Here is an 18,263-nt window from a genome sequence, read left to right as displayed (position 1 = left end):
ATATTTTTTAAATTATTTGTATTATTATTATTCACTGTGAAACAGTCTCCTCAGAGTATTGCAGGAAATCACTTTCTTTAGCTGAGATGAATGACTTCATATTTATTAGAATACAATGTCTGTAACAATGAATTGGTGTATGCACTGCATGGGCAGAAGTAACACATTTTGTTAAGCTGTTATTAGCTTAAATCAATATAAAATCAAGCTCTATAATTCCTAAATGTTCCCATGGACTATCTCACTTGTCTTCTCTGAACAAGATTCCCTATGACCACCTCTCTCTCTTCCTATCACCTCCTCATTCCATCCCTCACCATGGACCCATAAATGTGAGTATGAAGCCTGTGGAAACGTACATGGGGAAACTATTAGGTCCTTACCGAGTTAGGATGTTTCACCAATGTCAATATACACCTTCACCCTGAGGGACTGACACTAAATTTAGTCTGTCTTCTTCAGTATGTACCGAACAACCCTCACAATGTGACCCAAGCCCAAAGGGGTACTTCTGGGCTGTACAGCAATGTAAAGACACCTCTCTCTCAGCAAAAAAAAGACTAAATTGTACTGTCAGTAATAAGATTTCTAATCCTAGGATTCTGGGTTTCTTCAGAAGTTACATTTAAGCCTCAAGACACAGGCAGGTGACCACTGAATCCTCTGGATATTAATGGTGAGGTGGATTTCAGTCTCCTAACCACTGGTCAGAAACCACCAACTCATTTCATAAGTATGCAACGGTATCAGATAATAATAGGTGTGTTACATTATCCAGCTACTGCAGATTGGTAAGTATGACCCCAAGGGGCATGTGAAAACTCTAGAATCCCACACCCAGTGCTACTACAAAGAACACATGTAAAATAACAAGTTCATAATGACTTGCTATATAGCTATTTTTAATTAGTGAGGAGGTGCAATAAAAATGAAGCAGAGTACACATAACAAACAAATACTGATGAGACTCATTAAGATTCTCATATTGCCAGACACATGCAATAAACTCAAGTTTTAGGGTATTTTCATAAATTTCTGCTCCCACACTTTTTATTAAACCCTCACTTACTGATACCAATGAATGCCAAAGCAGATACTGGAGCACATCCTGGATGCTCATTAATCATGGTAAGTCACTGAGTCACTACTCACAAATACTGCTGAAATAAACATTATTCAGTTTTGAAGCAACAGAGCTCCTGAACTTTAAAATGCTCATTATTCCAAACCTGATCAACACACCCACAGACTGTGATGCAGATATGCTCCACCATCCAACTCATCAAAACAAGTGGAGTGAAACACAGCACTTACCTAGACTTTTGTATTTTCTACTCCTACTTTCATATCATCTAGAACTATGTTTCAGGTTCCATGAGGTAAAGAACTATTTAAAACTGTCTTTTGTAACAGTAGTTTATTCAGTATTCTTCCCATTCCTAGGAAGAAAGAACTGTTTTTTCTCCATTACAGACTGATTTTTTATTACAAAAAGCAAACATCACCCCCCTCTCCCAAACAAAAGAACCTCACCAAACTACTGCAGAGAACAAAAGCATTAATGAGATATACAGCAGAAAATACTGACCATAGTCTGCTTTGGTCCAGGCTTCCACTGGGCTTTCTTGTGTGGGACACCAGGTATGAAGATTAATACCAGGACTTGTTTGTTCAACCTGAAGCAAAAATAGTATTAAAATGCTCAGTATCAGATGTACCCATTTCTAGCTTTTTTTCCTGTTTTCGTTCACAAGATCACATCTAGTCCTTTCTGAAATATTTCATTCTTACTTAAATACTATTGAAGACTATTTTCACAACACTTTGCTTGTATTATGTGTATCAGCAATACAGCGCACAAACAAAAATGCTGCTAGAAAGGTCTAGAAAACTCTGAATATCACAGTGGTCAAAGATCAAAAAATGTAGTCAGTTGTTTCTCCTTCATCTATAATGTCTGCAGTTTTTTTAAACAATTCTTGTTATCTCATATTTATTTCAAACTGTTCAGATCTCACCCAGAGAGATCTGAATCTCTTCCTAATTAAAAAGAATCACATTTAATATAAACTCATTTTAATCTTCATGTAACATAAAATCTCCAGGCCAAAAGAGTCCTCAGCAGTAAAGATGCCCTAAAAGGAACATTTGCAATCTAGAAAAGCCATGACAATCAGGACATGGTAGATTATAAAGACAAGCTTTTTCCTTTTTTGTACAAACATAACCAAGCAATCAAAATCAATAATCAGTGTTTAAAGATGCTATAATTAAACTGTGAACTTCACCTATAGATCAAAAACCACAAGAATCGATTAAAAGGAGTTAAAAGAAAAATATCTCAGAGAGAGATAAACAGCAGATTGATGAATGATTAATGGCTTATTACGGCTAATCTGAATTTCTAAAAGGTACCTCTACAGAGAATAAAAATTGGAAAAGAATTCTAAAATTTGACAAGATATTATTAATTCATTTGTACATAAACGATTAAAAAATTAAATCAAGAGGTAAACTAATGAAACAATAAATTATCCTAATGCCTCTGACAAGTGTCCAGAATTTCAGACAAATCATAATGTCACAGCACAGAATCAGAACAACCCCATTTCCGCCCCTACACATTCAAAATGGTTTTCTAAAAATAAAGGATTGCTGCAACCACTAGAAAAATTAAGAGGTAAATACTCAAGAGAATCTGATCCTCCAACATGCTGGGAGATCTATCCCCTTCATATTAAAATACTTAAACATAGTTTCTTTAAATAAGCACCTAATTTCAGAACAAATTTTGATGTATGGTTAGCAAAACGTCTTTATGCAGGTGCTAAAGTCAGGTTGCTTATAAACTCTAAGTGTAAGTGATGTAGCCCTGAGCAAAGGAAGTGTTTCACACATCATAGCATGCCAACATTAAAAAAGTTGAAAGAAAGGAAGTATAAATGTTCATAATGTGACTAGACACTCTTTCTTTAAAGTCTTATTCAGGAATTTTTAATACTAATATCAATTACTTCCAAGCTGAATTTATACACCTATTATCCTGTCTAGTGTGCTGGAAGAAAAGAAATGGGGCCTCAGAGAATTTAACCAAGATATTCATGAAAGAATTTGATCTTTGTCTGTTAGTAACGTGGATAAAAGAAATGTTATTTTAGTTAATTTTACATTTAAATCACTAGGCGACAGTGTTACAGAGAGAAAAATTATTCACCTAAACTAAGAGCTAAATGAATTTTTGGAGCAATATTTAGTGAAAGAACAGTATTTGAGCTGTGCTTAAGCTGGAAGAATTTAAGCTGGAAGCACTTCGGAGAGAATACAAACCCGTCTAACTACAAATGGAGGTTTATCAGTTTCTCTTCTGAATTCATGAGGACCGAGGTTTAAATGGGCCAGTCGTTGCCTGGCTTCTTCTGACAGCTCACACATTCGCCTTTTGGTGTAGGGAGACGGAGAACGCGATTTGGAAGCTATTGTGGGCCGCTCGTAGCTCTTTGTTGCTGAGCGGTGCCTGCTTCTCTCAGGAGAAACAGCATCTTTGCTTGGTAACTTTGTTTGAAGTTTTCCATTTGGGGTGGAGTGATGTACACAATCCAAATCACCCTAAGGTGAAAAAGAGAAATTCTCTGGTTTGACAGCATGAAGAACCAAGATCACTGAAAATAATGCAAACAGGGAATTAATCACTTTAACAGAGATGCCATCTCAGCTGAAGTTCCCCTTGCAACACTATAATCAAACAGCAATTTAAAAAACAACAATGTATTTACTGTTTTCTCTGAAACCAGGAGGAGGCTTAAACACACATTACTATGTGTTAGATGTTAAGTGTTTCTTACTTACCCAATTAGTTTTCTCACACAGTTACTGAGAGACTGTAAAAAATGAAATTGAATTTTGTCACAAGTTCATGTAACAAAAACTTTACCTGGATTGGACAGACACAGATTACTTTTTTCCCCACCTGTTTAAACCTTTTTTTAATCATTTAAAGTTCTTACTCTTTAAAATGAAATACGTAAGTTAAAAGCCCACTTAACAGTTAAAATTGTATGGATTTAAAGTTGCCTAGCATTTTTGTTTTCTTGGATAGTGGTGAATTTAATAGCTCTTTAGAGAGTTATCATCAAGAAGGTATGTTTAGTAAAAAAAAAAAACCAAACACATTCCATGCAAAAAAACCCCCAAGAACTTTAAAGACCTTCCTCCAAAGATCCTCTGAAATCATGTGACTACTTTTGCAATAGAAGAGGCAAGGCACCATTTTTTTGTATAGCTGTCACTTGACATTCAAAATATGGATTTTGTAGCTAAAAATTACTAAAATTCCACCATTATCAAACATTGCCTTTAAAAAAACTACCTCTGATTATATGTTGCTTTTAAAATACCAACACACAGTAGAAAAAGGAAAATGGAGGAAGAAGCAACCTCACCACCTCCCTTCCCACAACACAGGATGGGAGTGGTGCTGTTGTAGGTCGGTTGTTGCTGTTAGCAGCAAAGCCTACCTAACAATCAGGATGACATCCCCTCCAATATTAACTTCTTCAGTGGCTGATTTCAAATTCTGGGAAACAAACTCATCCCAACACTGAAGTTTGGCTACTATTCCTTGATAATTCCTGGTATTAAATGAGCATTCAATTACTCTACAAGCTTTATAGGTCAAGGCACTTCAGATTATACAACTCGTACCAGGTTACTTAGCAGCATTTTTAACTTGGGATAGTGCATTATGGATAATTAGGCTCTTTGATCAAATGTGGCTCAAATTCATAGGATATAAAGGGTGAAAATAATATGTAGGCTTCTTTTCCAGTTAGAAATTATTTTTCAAGCTTGAGGAAATTGATATTAGTCTTAAACCTGACCCCTGCATGCAGTACTTCAGTTCAGAAGAACACAGAAATAAAACATCCAGCTTGCCTCGAAGCCTCTCCCTCCTCATTGAGCAATGAAGGAGACTGAGGTTGCATGTTTTGCATCAACATAGCTTGAATCTGGCATCACACAGGCTATCATGCCACTGTCTTTCTCATACCTTTACAAGCACTTGTGCAGGTATGGCAGCAGCTCAAGCAAAACCAGATCTAATTCTCCAAGATTAATTTCAATTTCATCAGAAGCAGGTTCATTTGGCTTACACCAATCATGAAACTAGACTTTCACTGCAACACATGCAAAACTGATATGCCATCCATGACATATTAAACACTTTTAAGGCCATTTTAAATTTTAAATCAGACTGCCCTTATTGAAGTCACTTTGAGTGAAGTTAGTTTTTTGGCAATGACAATTATTTTTTTTATTCTTTCGCTAAGTGTCTCATTACATTTCATTTGCTAAATCTGGAAGAAATGTCTCAGTGAACTACTTAGCAACCCCACAAACAGGTCAAAGTCACCCAACCTTCTTTACTTGCAAGCCTTGCTGACAACTGTTCCATTTTAATGCTGCTGCACCATATTTCAATATGCAGCAAAAAAGGAAGATGTAACATGAGACCATAAGAGAGTGCTACCAAATGAATCAACACATCAGAGAGGGCTTTTTTTGTCCTCTTTCAGCTACTTCACCTTTAACTTCGCTTGTTTCAGAAGCAGCATTTCCATATTAATATTGGTGATAGCCTTTTCAACAAAAATCTCCATTTCCATTACTCTTGCTGATGTTGTTATGGAAAACAATTGCATTAATTGGTTTGGCTTTGATAGTGTACTTTCTCTGACTTCATCTAGCTTTCATTGTCCCACCTTAATTTTAAGTGTCAATAAGAAACGGTGGGAAAGCATCTTCCCACCTACAAATACACCAGGGATTGACACTTCAGCTGATCATAGAACACAGCAACTGATAATTGTTTCAGATTCAAGGAACTCTCAGCATTTACTGTCATGCACAAAACCCACTCTATACTCATACTTGATTAAAAATTTAATCAAGTTGTCAAGCACCCATGACAACTGCTTTAACCACAACAAAAGAATGAGAAAAGTTTGAAGTGAGCAGCACATGCAAAAATTGGAACCAAGGCTATCAATATTAAATCTAGAAATTAAATTGCAAACAATTAAATTATGCTAACCTGTATGTGACTCCTTCCTGAGCTTAACAGACTTTCTGTAATAAGGAAGCTTGTAGAAAATCTCAATTTTGGTGCAATTCCCTAGAAGAGAGACAATAATTGAACATCAAGCTCCAACTCAAGATAAAGGGTATCAAAGAAGTAAATGTCACCTAATGTAACAAACCATTCCTAATTTTCAGGCATTTCCTTTGTTAATTTCAGCCTTTAATAAAGATAATTAGAAAAGACAGAACAGCAATGGTAAATGTCAAGATGCTAACATTTGCATTTCTGACAATTCAATTACAGATGATTATATTGCTTTTGCACAACAATTAAGGTCTGACTTTTATTTCAATACATTTCTCTGTCAAAAGCACTTTTAAAGATTTTTCATGCCATGCTATACAACACCAATAAAAATTCCAGTCATGCTCTAGAAGTTTCATTAGTTCTAACTTTGGAAACTTATTTATAAATAGTCTCAATTGTGCAATCTTTTCCTGTAAAAACATTTTGAAAATTAGTCAATTACACTGCAAATAACTATTCATCTGTAACAGGATGATTGCGAATCCCCTTTATTCTGTAGGCATTAGAGCAAAGTCTGATTTCTGTGACTTGTCTACCACGCTCTGTAACTGTATTTCACTCCCTCTCAAACTCCTCTTCCACATCTGGCTGGCAAGAGGCAAGTCCTACTTTGACCAATTTGGGATCAACGGGGTTCAAATAGGCATCCTGGTCAAACAGCAGGTCCTTTTATCTTTATGTGCCTAACAGTTTCTGTTCAATTCATCTTTCACTGCAGCCATGTCTACAAACAAAATACCTCAAGAGCTCTAATTCCTGTTAAATTTTGCTAGCATTGGCAACATCATAGAAAACCTATTGGGTGTAAATGGTAGAGATTATGACAAATAAGCATTATTTCCCAATAGAGCAACACTTAAAAATGCATAAAAGAACTAAAGGCCATACATGTTATAAACAAGTAGGAGTCATTGATGTGCATCTTATACAGCTATGCAGAAGCAAAGAGACGGTCAAGTGTTTCTAGAACTTCCTACCCTCTCTTCTTTCAAAACAGAGAGAGTTTGCTGCCCCGAGTGAGGTGGGTGTCGGTCTGTTTTCCCTCATAACAAGTAATAGAACAAGAGGAAACAGCCCCAAGTTGCACCAAGAAAGGTTCAGGCTGGATATGAGGAGGAATTTCTTTGCTGAAAGGGTTGTCAGGCATTGGAATCGGTTGCACAGGGAGGTGCTGGAGTCACAGTCCCTGCAGGTGCTTAAGAGACAGGTGGATGTTGCACTTAAGGAAATGATCCAGTGGTTGATAGGGCTGGGGCAAATACTGGACTCAATGAGTTTAAAGGTCTCTTCCAGCTGAAATGATTCTATGATCACACAAAATCTCTAAGAAATGAAATGGAGTTGGTCTGTTTGTGATTCTGCCTCATACTCTTACAAATTAGCTGGAACTTCATGAGTCTCCTGCTGAACCAAACTATTCTCTACCACCTGCCTAAACACACACTGATTTCCCATAAGGGAATCTGATCTGGCCCCAGGTTAGATTATGGAAATGAAACGACAAAAATGCCAAGAAAGCTCAGTCACAGCAATTAACAGAGTCCAGGATTCAATCAAGTGAAGTTATGGCATATAAAAGAGATTGTAAAGCTGACCGTCTTTAATCAACTCATTTTTATTACTAACGAATTGTCAAGTGCTATCAACAATTTAAAAAATGACACATCATAATTAGCAAGCCTTCTATAAAAAGCAACAACAGAGCACCTACTGCTTTTACAGAGACCAGGAACGATTACAGAATTCGTAAAATCACACAAAACCATGAGGTTTTCTCAGAGATGGAATACAAGGTGGCACTCACGTGGATATGTCAAAAGTAACTTATAGGCTAAAAGCAATTGGAGCAGTTCTTCTGTTATCTGCTATTCCCAAACTAGGGGTTGCTTAAGGATAGTCAATCTCATATCACATAAAGACTGACATATAGCCCCAAACATTTCTGTAAATAAAAATCCAGCCAGAAAATTTTCAGGACCTTGAATTCTGCATCTGGCTTAGTGTAGCCTGCAGCCCTCAGAAGGCTTGTCAGACCTTCTGCAGCACTCATTAAACACAAGTGGTATGGATATAATATTAACTCCATCATAAAAAAAGGTAAAGGTGGTTTGTAAGAACACAAGTTAGGAAAGAAGTCTAATATATGCTTTTGCCTGAAAGGAGCACAAGTACAAATCTACAGCTTTAAAAAGTATATATGAATGCAACAGAAGGCCTTGCATTAGTATGCTAATAAAAGGTTGCATGACTGTAATGAAACTGTTTTAAGCAACATGCCAAATACTGCGTGAGGGTGGGGAACGGAGATAAGAACATCTGTAAGAAGTCACCAACAGTCAAGGCTTAAAGATGTGCTGAAAGGCAGGGGTTGCAGAGAAATACAGATGAGGCAGCAAAAGCCTCAGCTGGGCAACACTGGACCAGGAGAGATAACTTGAGGCACGTCTTGTGTGCGTGTTGTGTCTGTGAGCCTCATAAGACATTTAGCCAGAGACATTATCAGCCAAGTGCCAGATTTCTGCAGGAGTTCTGATCCTCTCAATTTGGGATTCCTTCCAACTGGCAGATTAGCAGTGTTAATCAGACACTGCTTGTCACTGCCTATCTGAACTCCACAACCATAACCTTGCTCTTGCTACCTTTATTTTTTTTTTTTAAAGAAGATAAATTTATTGGAATCAAAGTGCCACTGAGGCACAGCTGCCAGTCAAAAATACTCAACATCTCAGCTAGCTATAAATAACTTTTCATATAGAAAGAATATGGTTTGGCTAACATAGGAATAACGTGAGGGTTCTCACAACCTTTTAACACTTTTCTTTTTGCTTAGCATCGACATTCAGTGCTTGGTGCCAACAGAGTCAGCAGGAGATACTGGCCAGCAAAGCTTAAAGAACACTATAAGATGGGGGCATTTGAGACTGCATTTCCACTGGAGATAAAAAATCCTCTCACAGCTATGCTATTTTGCAAGCAAGGAGAGGAACCACAGTTCTTTCTGGAAGCCTCCCTTCAATTCCATCAAACACAGCTTCTTTATCATTCCTGAAAACTGGGTCAGTAAGCCAAAATTCTTTCAAACTGTTCTTTCTGTGATGGAGATGGAACAGAGCAACAGATGCTTCTGCAGTCCTCATTCCTGGGCAGAGATAGATTTCATTTACACTGCTCCCAAGGACATGGAAGTACACTTCTGTCTGACATCAGTCGACTTTTTAAAGCTACTACAGTGTCATTATTCAGCTACACATCTGAATGACTCTGACCACATCTTCTCACAGCTCACAAATTATGAAAATATATAACTTTTGTATTAGAGAACTTGGTCCAAGAAAAAGCCCTCAAGCATCTCTAGCAGTTCTGCTTCTACAAAGACTCATTATTTTGAATTTCCAAAAAAATCTGAAACCATTCTGCTAATATGACTTCATATGTTACTCCCTCCCTGTCTGTTCTTTCTCAACACCAGCAAAGTACCTATTCTATAATCTCAAAGTGACACAGTCCCACTCACTCTCTTGCATCACTACTAACATGTATAGGATAAGCCATATGAAAGAGATGCCGTGGCTAAAAAAAAAGGGCTATTTTTGCAGGGATAGTTTAAGCTGCTGCAGAGCTATACATTTTTAATAACAAAATCACAGCCTTAATTCATTCAAATGTAACACAGCATTAAACACACAAATTAGAACTTCTAATTGCAAGTGAATGGGCAATTTCCAGGTTGCCCTTACAGGGGAAAGATTATACCAGCTAACAGGTACCAATGACCTTTAATCAGCATTTCCCTCCTGCCATGGTTTTTAATCCAATCTCAATGGACAGGGCAACTGAGTCTCTATTTTACCAATCCAACTGTCCTGCCAATCCACCAGTAACACTGAACTGAACTAAGACAAAGAAAACAACCCCCAGAACACATTTCCCAAATCAACACCATCGTCTTCAATGTGCCTTCTAGACTTATTCCACTGACATCTAAGGTTCAACAGTCAAACTCTACGAAAGGGCAGTGTGAGATAAATTCATTCTCATCTAGTATGTATTTGAGCCCTTATCTCCAGGAAATTAACATTGATTCATCACGCTCATTCTGCCAATTAGTTGTTGTTTATCATATCTTTTTGAAACTGTAGAAAATGCAAGTTACTAAATGAGTGTGGATGGTATGAACAGACCTTAAGAAACAGGCTTTGGAACTGTAAAGCAATCACAAAGCACTAAGCTAAATGCCTGTTACTTACTACTTTAGAGGTGATCTTGCACCTCAGCAAGGTCCACAGGTCAGATGGCATAGCACTATAAATTTGCAATGTCCATTATTGTCCTAATCAGTACCAAAACTGGTCTGAAACAACGTGGTACAAAGAGAGACTGAGGAAGAGGGTTACATGGATACACGGTTTACCTATTGAGAACCATGAATTTGTATGACGCCTCCCTCTTCTCTTGCATCCCTTCAACTACCAACAGATTAAATTGAATGGAAGATATGTCACGGTGCCACACTGCAAACCAAGTGGAAACTAACTTTTTCCTATAAAATAATTTCTTGAAGTATTTTGAAAAAAGATTATACCTTCACCAAAGTTCAACTGTGGATTTGTACATTCAACACCTGAAATGGCAAAATCTGACAGAAGTAATCACTTTTCATTTGAAGCAGTTCAAGGGGTTTCTTCAGTGAAACACACCGTACCATAAATACAATCCTCAGATATTCACTCACTGTAAAAGAAGAAGACCTCTTCATTAAAATCTCACGATCTAAGCCACGGCGCCCACGGGTAAGCTTAGGGTCAGGGAACAGGAAATCTCTTGTATTTTCTTCATATGTAGCTAGAATTTTTCCTACTGAAAAGAAAATATATACTTTAACTGGAAAATAGACAAAGCCACATAAATCAGACACTACACCCAAGACCATACTGAAACAAATTTTGTTCTTTAGCAACTAACAGCATAGCTCCACAACTCATCACACTAAGAAATAATCTCATCAATTTAAATCGGCAGCAGCAAAATGCAGAATCCACTCTGAAAGTATGTTCCACTGTTACTGTAAAAAAATTAAAGAAGATTGTGTTAAATGTTCTGTAAGAGATGCATCAGAAGATTTCTCTAGGCAATTTTTCAGTACTTTTCCTCTTTCTTTCCCTTCCACGAAACATGAAAAAATAGTATTTTTTTTAAGAGCAGCCAATCCTTTAGGAAAATATGCATCATTCCATATTACAGAATTGTGATAATAGTAGTAGTATGCGACATCAAAATCATTATTCCAAGATTCCTTTACAATCCTGGCTTGCTATTTCTAAAAAACCATATTTTCTTTAGGGGAAAACCTGGAATGTATGTGTTTAAAAAAAGTGCTATTGCAGTTATCTTGTCAGCTTATGTTGGGCTGTATCACACCTGTCTCTGACCTCTGAAATTCAATTCCTTATGCAAGATCTTTTAAACTCCCACAACAAAAGTCCACGTTCAGGACATTCCTTTAAGTAAACAGTCCTATAAGTCACCTGAGAGAAGCAATCATTTCCTTCAAAAGTACTAAGGATGAGTGACAGAGAGTGCTTTTAATACTACAGTTTCCAAACGAGTCCTCTTTAAAACTTGACTTTATTTCCAATAAAATGCAGATTTACATTATTCATGGGAACACTTGAATTTCATTAAAATAGATTTTTATAATCACACAAACCAATAACAGAAGTATGACAAATCGCTATTTATTATCTTCACATATCCCAAGAGACCTGTAATACTTATAGTGAGGATAAGAGTTTTCCCAATGGTCACCATTAAAATAGAAGGGGAAAAAAAAGAAGTGTCATTCTGAGAACAAGATTATGCACTCTGAAATTTCACAGACAGCCACTTTGCAAGTGAATTGTGATGCAGTTAATAAGTGTGCATGCGATGATTTCGGTTTATTTTCTATTTTTAAAATATTATCACTTCCCTGAGCCTCAGTATGGTGCATTTCAATATTCAGTTATTATTCTCTTTCAAGAACGAGATCCTCTTGATCTATTAACATTTTTTATTCAGAGGACTATTTGTTGAAGAGCTTTCTATGTTTGTGTGTCGGAAAAAGCGATTGTGCTGTAATGGGCAATGTCCTCATGGAAATTCACCTATTAAACTGCATAATTTATGAAGTGACTGATACAATACCTGGAGGAATGAGCTGTATTAGTTCAAGTACTGCTGTGTCAACTAGAAAGGAAAAAAAAGTTTTTTTTCATGAGTTTAAAAAAAATAAAATGGAAAGTAATTCTTGTAGTCAAAACCCAAGAAAAACAGCTCACTGATTTAAGCTTCATGGCACTGTACAGAGCTGCACTATTTCAACTACACCAACAATAAAAGAAAGTGAAGGACAGCTTGCATAAATACCACAGATGATCACAAAGCCATAGCAGCATACAAATGACAACTCTAAATTTGACTTGGAACTTGGTAAGATCTGTCTACTGCCAAGTTTGACCTTCTTTTAAAGATGATGCAAGCTTCACTACTATTTCAGATAACTCCCTGTATGAAGGAGCATATTCCTGGAGTCTGAGTTCAGGGTCAGCCTTGTCTCACTACAATTTATTATGCTCCGTATCTGGCAAGACCTTTGATTTTCTTAAAACACGAAAAGATTAATTTTACAAAAACTGAAGGTTTGTGCTTATATTATTTGAAAATTAATCAAATAAATGATCTGATAAAGGGATCCATTGTCTATCTGGATAACCAGTTGGATTTTCCATTCATTATGACTTTTTAACCTTTCCTTGTTCTAAAGCATATAGTATACACGCTACACTTTGTTAGACAACAATATTGTCAGTAAGTTACTAGTAACCAAAGACAAAACAAAAGCCTTCTGCCTGCACTGACGACTCTTCTATTCTGAAAACACAACTAGTGTCAGTGTCCTACTTATTTGGTATATGATATACTACACTGTTACTTACTAGCTTTTCAGAGAACAGGCTCCTGATAGAAAAATTATCACAGACTTTAAATCTCCAGTTTAATAATTAAGTCTTTAGAGCCCATACAGGGATGACATTAATGCATACAACGTAGTATATCTAAAAAGCATAACTTACGTTCCAGTAACTTCACAAGGTCTCCAGGATCAACTATATCAGCAAATGCCTGGAAAAGAAATTAGTAAATAACAATTATGGCACAGTCAAAGTCATCAGTTGGACCTCTGGTGAAAGAAAAGGGAAAAAAAACCCATAATCAATATTGTTCCTTGCCAAGATGGTTGCCAAGAATCCTAGCCCCACCAGAAAAAATAAAGGAAATTGAAATTATCAATTGGCACATGATCAAATTCACTGAAAGCTAGCAGTTCTTGCCATATGCTTTCTAGCCATTCAGTGTTACCTCTCTGTATTTAAAGTAGGAGGTATTGTGAAGAGTTGAACACGTAGTGATAAGTATTGTCTGAGAAAATTTTAAGAGAGAAAGATAAATTGCTGAATGTAGTAGAATTCTGATAGATGAAGAGTATGTTCTTTAATGTATTAGTAATGCTTTAAGTTCATTCTCACAGAAGTGCCTATTCATGTACAGAGTAGTGTTCAGGGGTTTTTTTAATCCAAATCCCATGTGAATAGATGGCAAGGAATAGGGAAGGATGTTGCACTGAATATTCAGTGGGTCACAGACTTCCCGTGATTCTGTACGAAAGTCTCTGCAGAATGGTCTCAATCACTTTGCTGTTCAAGATACCAAACACTAAAACCCATCAAGTCCTGGTGTTCCACAAGTATCTAGACCAAATCAATAGCTATTTGTAAGAAGACAGTATTCTCAGCTTTCCTGTTCACCTCCTTTGTAAGCAGATAGATCCTGGTGTCTTGGAGTTCCCTTGAACTACACTGAAAAAAGTATTCAGTACATTTCCCTTAAGTAGTTTGTGGTACGTTTGCCTTTAAAGAACTATGGTCTTTTCTGCTCTTCATTAGCTTGTGAAATTATCACTGTTTGTGCCTTACCCACATCACCAGAGCATCATTGATGTTTACTAAGTCTGGTTTTCAAAGTGCTGGGGGATGCTTAAAGGAAAAGAACTAGAAAGGGCAAAGTATTATTATTCATAGGTAGTCAAGAAGCCCGATCATATCTGTAAGATACTGTGTTTCATTATCCCTGTGGTACTAATAAGGAAGCTAGTAGGGACTCAGAATATGTGATAAACAACTATAAATTACAAGGCCTGAGTACCAACCTAGGAATTCTGGTGACAAACCATAAAAAAAGTATCTCAAAGGGAGAAAGATTTCACCAAAAAGGCTTGAGCTACTATTCTATCTTTCTACTAAATTAAGTTGACTCTCCTATATGTTATAGTCTTTGTTCTTCTCTTCACATTGCCATAATTTTTAGAACAACATTCAGTTCCTTCCAAGCCAGGAAAACAGACACTGAAAAAGGACAGTTCACAAAAGAATGAACAAACACCTAAAAAGCCTCATTATACATTATAACATCCAGGACACATAATTCTTGAGTCATTGTGTGGATAATACTGGTACACACGTCCTCTGTGCTGAAGAGAAGCAGGAGTTACAATACTGTGGCGTGCTCAGTGTGATTACTTGTGCTCAGGGGTTTTGCAGTGAGTTTTTGTGGAATTTGGTATGGGTTTTATTTGGTTTGTGTTAGTTCTTGACATTATCTTACCTTCTCAAATACTAGTTTTTCTTGAAAGAAGAGTGGAAATGCTGCAGGGACACATTGAGTTTTTTTGTACTGCCCAAGTACAGAGACACTGAGATAAAGTTCCTCTTTGTCTTTCAGCAGCACTCCAGGGCAAGTTATCTGCAAGAGTAACACATTCATTAAATACACCGAACTTTAGTTATAGAAGTAACATCTGTTTTCAAGACAAAAACAAAATGGTCAAGGCTGAAATGGTTGATTTCTAAGAGTCAGATTATAAAAGACCAGAGTGAAAAAGAAACATTTTCTAAAGCAATTCTGTTGGTGCACACTGACCAGGAAAAATAGTCACCATTTGAAAATAATTGGGACCAAATTCTTCTTACAGTAAGTAAATATACTCCATTGCCTTCAACCAAAACTGAAATCTGGTATCTCAATGACAGGTTAACACAGTTAAAGGGATGCACTGTCTATTTAAGAGTTAACCACCAAGAGTCATATCAAGTTCTGTATAAAAAGTCATGTAGAATGAAGTCTATGTGATGCCAAGACACAAAAACTTGTCTGAATTTTAGCCTAGCTACAGAGAAAATGAAGATGCTTAGATACATGCTTAGATACCCATACTCTCTGTCCAGCCACCAAAAATGGCAAGGTTATTTCCAAATACTGTATTAACTTTGCCTTCTAATATGTAAATGATAAAAAGCAACTGTTGTTCTGTTACTACCAGACACACAGCATACACAGTGTTCTCTGCAAAGCTGGGCCACTTTGGAGGGTATTCAAGGCAGGGAAGGTTCCTCGTTAAAATGCCAGATTCTGCCACTAATCCCACAACTTTCTCTGGACAATTCCTATTCTTTAACTACGAAGAACTTTGCATGTTTTTAAGGCTCTGATGAACATCAGATGTTCTTACTTGTGTTTTCACTACAAAGCTGTACACGACTCCCTGCAAAACTGTTTGCTATTTTCTCCAAGCCAGGTGGATTTATTCTATTACCTATCCAGAGAATTGTCACCTTTCACTTCTACTGCTCAGTTTTTATCACAGTATAATAAAAATGAAGTTGTCTCTTCCAACATAAGGTTGCAGGAGAAAGTGTTCAGACTTTCAATTGCCAGGTAGAAAGACAAAAGGAGAGAGTGACAGGAATTAAAATAAGTGCTTTGGTTACAGTCTGCTACTTCCAAATGAACATTTCACTTGAGAAATTCTAACTGGATTTAAAAGAAAACTATATAAACAGCAGGAAACACCCTCAGGTGAAAGAAATAATAGAAACCAATGGGTGATATATTATTATAGATATAGGATAAGCTAAAAAATAGAGCTTCTACTCATAAATATCTGAGGAGGCAAAAAAGGGGTTCCTCTCCATGTACATGAGATTTTCAAATCTACAAGAAAAGTGCCAGAATAATAGATATCCCAATTGGAACAGACTGTCAAGCATCAAACAGCTTGTATGACACTCATGCAGTTGCAAGAGTGAATAGGAGTGTGTGAAAAAGACAGATTTCATTCATACAATGCAAGATCTCCTAAACTACATACTACAAGTCACATGAGCTTATTTCTTGCTTTTCTTCTTGACATTTCTATAGAATCTACAATCATTTTTAGCTGGGGTTTCATGCCTTTCACCTTAGAGAAGACAACCAATATTTGCCTATTTATTGACATGAAAAGTGAGAGGTTTGAAGGCAGTGAAGAGGACCAAACTGCAAACAACAGGTGCTATGTATTCTGGCTATCCTGTAAGAGGAAAAAAAAATATGGCAAACCATCATGTGGGTCAAAATAGAACATGTGGACTTTTGTGCTTCTACCACCCTTGAGATGAAGTGTGCTATTCATTGCCTGGGCTGGAACACCAAGTCTACATGTTCATGTAACATTAAACCAGCTCTGAAAATGAATGACACTTGTATCTGGAGCTCAAGAAATCTTTCTTGCAATATGAGATGCATGGAGCTGCATAAAACTTAGGAGACAAACTGAAGCTCTTATCTGACTGCAAACTGTTCAGGCAGGATGAGGGACCATTTGAAAACCTATAATAGTATTATCTATGGATCAGCTATGGAAGAGGGATATCAGTGCTGCAGGGAACTGATCTTACAGCCAACCAGATGGAAGTCTAGGATCATGTTACCCTGGATTTCTCTGTTGCACTTCCCAGGAGGATGGAAAATGTGTACCAGCCCTGTTGCTAGGACTTGACAAACAGTCATAAAGAAATCACTAAATTAACATCATGGAAAGGAACAGAAGTCTACTAGTCCACAACCCTCTATGGCATTTGTTTGTTATACAGTCGTAGAACTTCAGTTGCATATGTGACCAACGAAAAATGGAGTCTTGAAAAACCCCTTAAATTGCCCATTACCACCAAAATAAGAAGAGTGCCCTATGAAGGGCAATGGATAGTATTAACTTCTGCTGAATTCAAACTTCCATAGCATTTTGGACTTACAGCTGCAAAAATAATCTTCTCAATGTGAAGAGATGTCATTTCAGTCTCCTTACCAGGCAGTAATCCACGATGCTATTAATTCACCTTGGTGTTTACAGTTTTACATACCTTCACGCCGTATTTGTGAATTCCCCGTGTAGCAATGACAAGAAGCATAATGTGAATCATTCTGTTGGTACATGAGCAATCTAAATGCCAGCAGCAGAGGTAGGCACCAAAATTTGTCTCAAAAACACCCCCAAATAACAATGAAATCTCAACCTCAGCAATCCTGAATTATTGTATTTCAATTAATGGCAAGATAAACCAAATATGGTCTTTTAGAAGAGCAGCCTTTCAGAAATGAAGAAAACTACCAGTGAGACAATCCAAAGAGCTGGTGGACTCAGATCAGAAAAGATCTTGGAATTTCATCATGCCAAAAGGAGCAAATCCTATCTGTATCCTAAAGCAAGGAAAAACCAAAGAGAACTGAGCTTTTGACACATGCAGATAAGCTGCAAAGAAGGCTGAGAAACACACAGAGAATTGTAAAAGAACAGGAAAAGGAATCTGAAATTTTAATAAGAATTTACTTACAAATAAAGCAAACAAGAAGAAAACTAATAGATGTAGCATAAATCAACCAAGATGTGAAAAATAACAAATCTATATCCCAAATACAACTGAATATTTTGCCTTGTTTTTTTTTGTCCCTCATAATACAGGGGCAAAAAGCAACTTAAAAAATGAATGATGGAAGCAGAAGTTACCCAATATGCACTTGGCACTTCAGAGGAGCCAAAGGGAGGCTGAATGATAAGCAGCCCAGAATGAAATTTTTGCTTGCTGGATCTATTCATAGCTAAAAGCTATGTTATGAAAACAAGGATAGCACCATCTGCTTAAAGATAACAAATGCAAGGCTCATGTGAGACAGAAAAAGAGATCTG

General features: G+C 36.8%; 1 protein-coding gene across 2 annotated transcripts in view; it reads right to left on the bottom strand.

Annotated features, from left to right (window-relative positions):
* The window catches only part of SPATA6 (spermatogenesis associated 6), a 49,640-nt gene that overhangs the window by 28,961 nt on the left and 2,416 nt on the right, over positions 1-18,263 (bottom strand). For both annotated transcript variants that reach the window (XM_062004146.1, XM_010206860.2), the window contains exons 2-8: positions 14,867-15,004; positions 13,279-13,327; positions 12,350-12,391; positions 10,899-11,023; positions 6,092-6,172; positions 3,328-3,606; positions 1,589-1,676 (exon numbers count right to left, since the gene is read on the bottom strand). In XM_062004146.1, coding sequence (XP_061860130.1) covers positions 1,589-1,676; positions 3,328-3,606; positions 6,092-6,172; positions 10,899-11,023; positions 12,350-12,391; positions 13,279-13,327; positions 14,867-15,004 — 802 coding nt within the window. The remainder of the gene's footprint in view (positions 1-1,588; positions 1,677-3,327; positions 3,607-6,091; positions 6,173-10,898; positions 11,024-12,349; positions 12,392-13,278; positions 13,328-14,866; positions 15,005-18,263) is intronic.

The sequence above is a fragment of the Colius striatus genome, chromosome 10 (genome assembly GCF_028858725.1).
Source record: "Colius striatus isolate bColStr4 chromosome 10, bColStr4.1.hap1, whole genome shotgun sequence".
Classification (NCBI taxonomy): Eukaryota; Metazoa; Chordata; class Aves; order Coliiformes; family Coliidae; genus Colius; species Colius striatus.
This window is presented reverse-complemented; position numbering and strand designations above follow the sequence as displayed.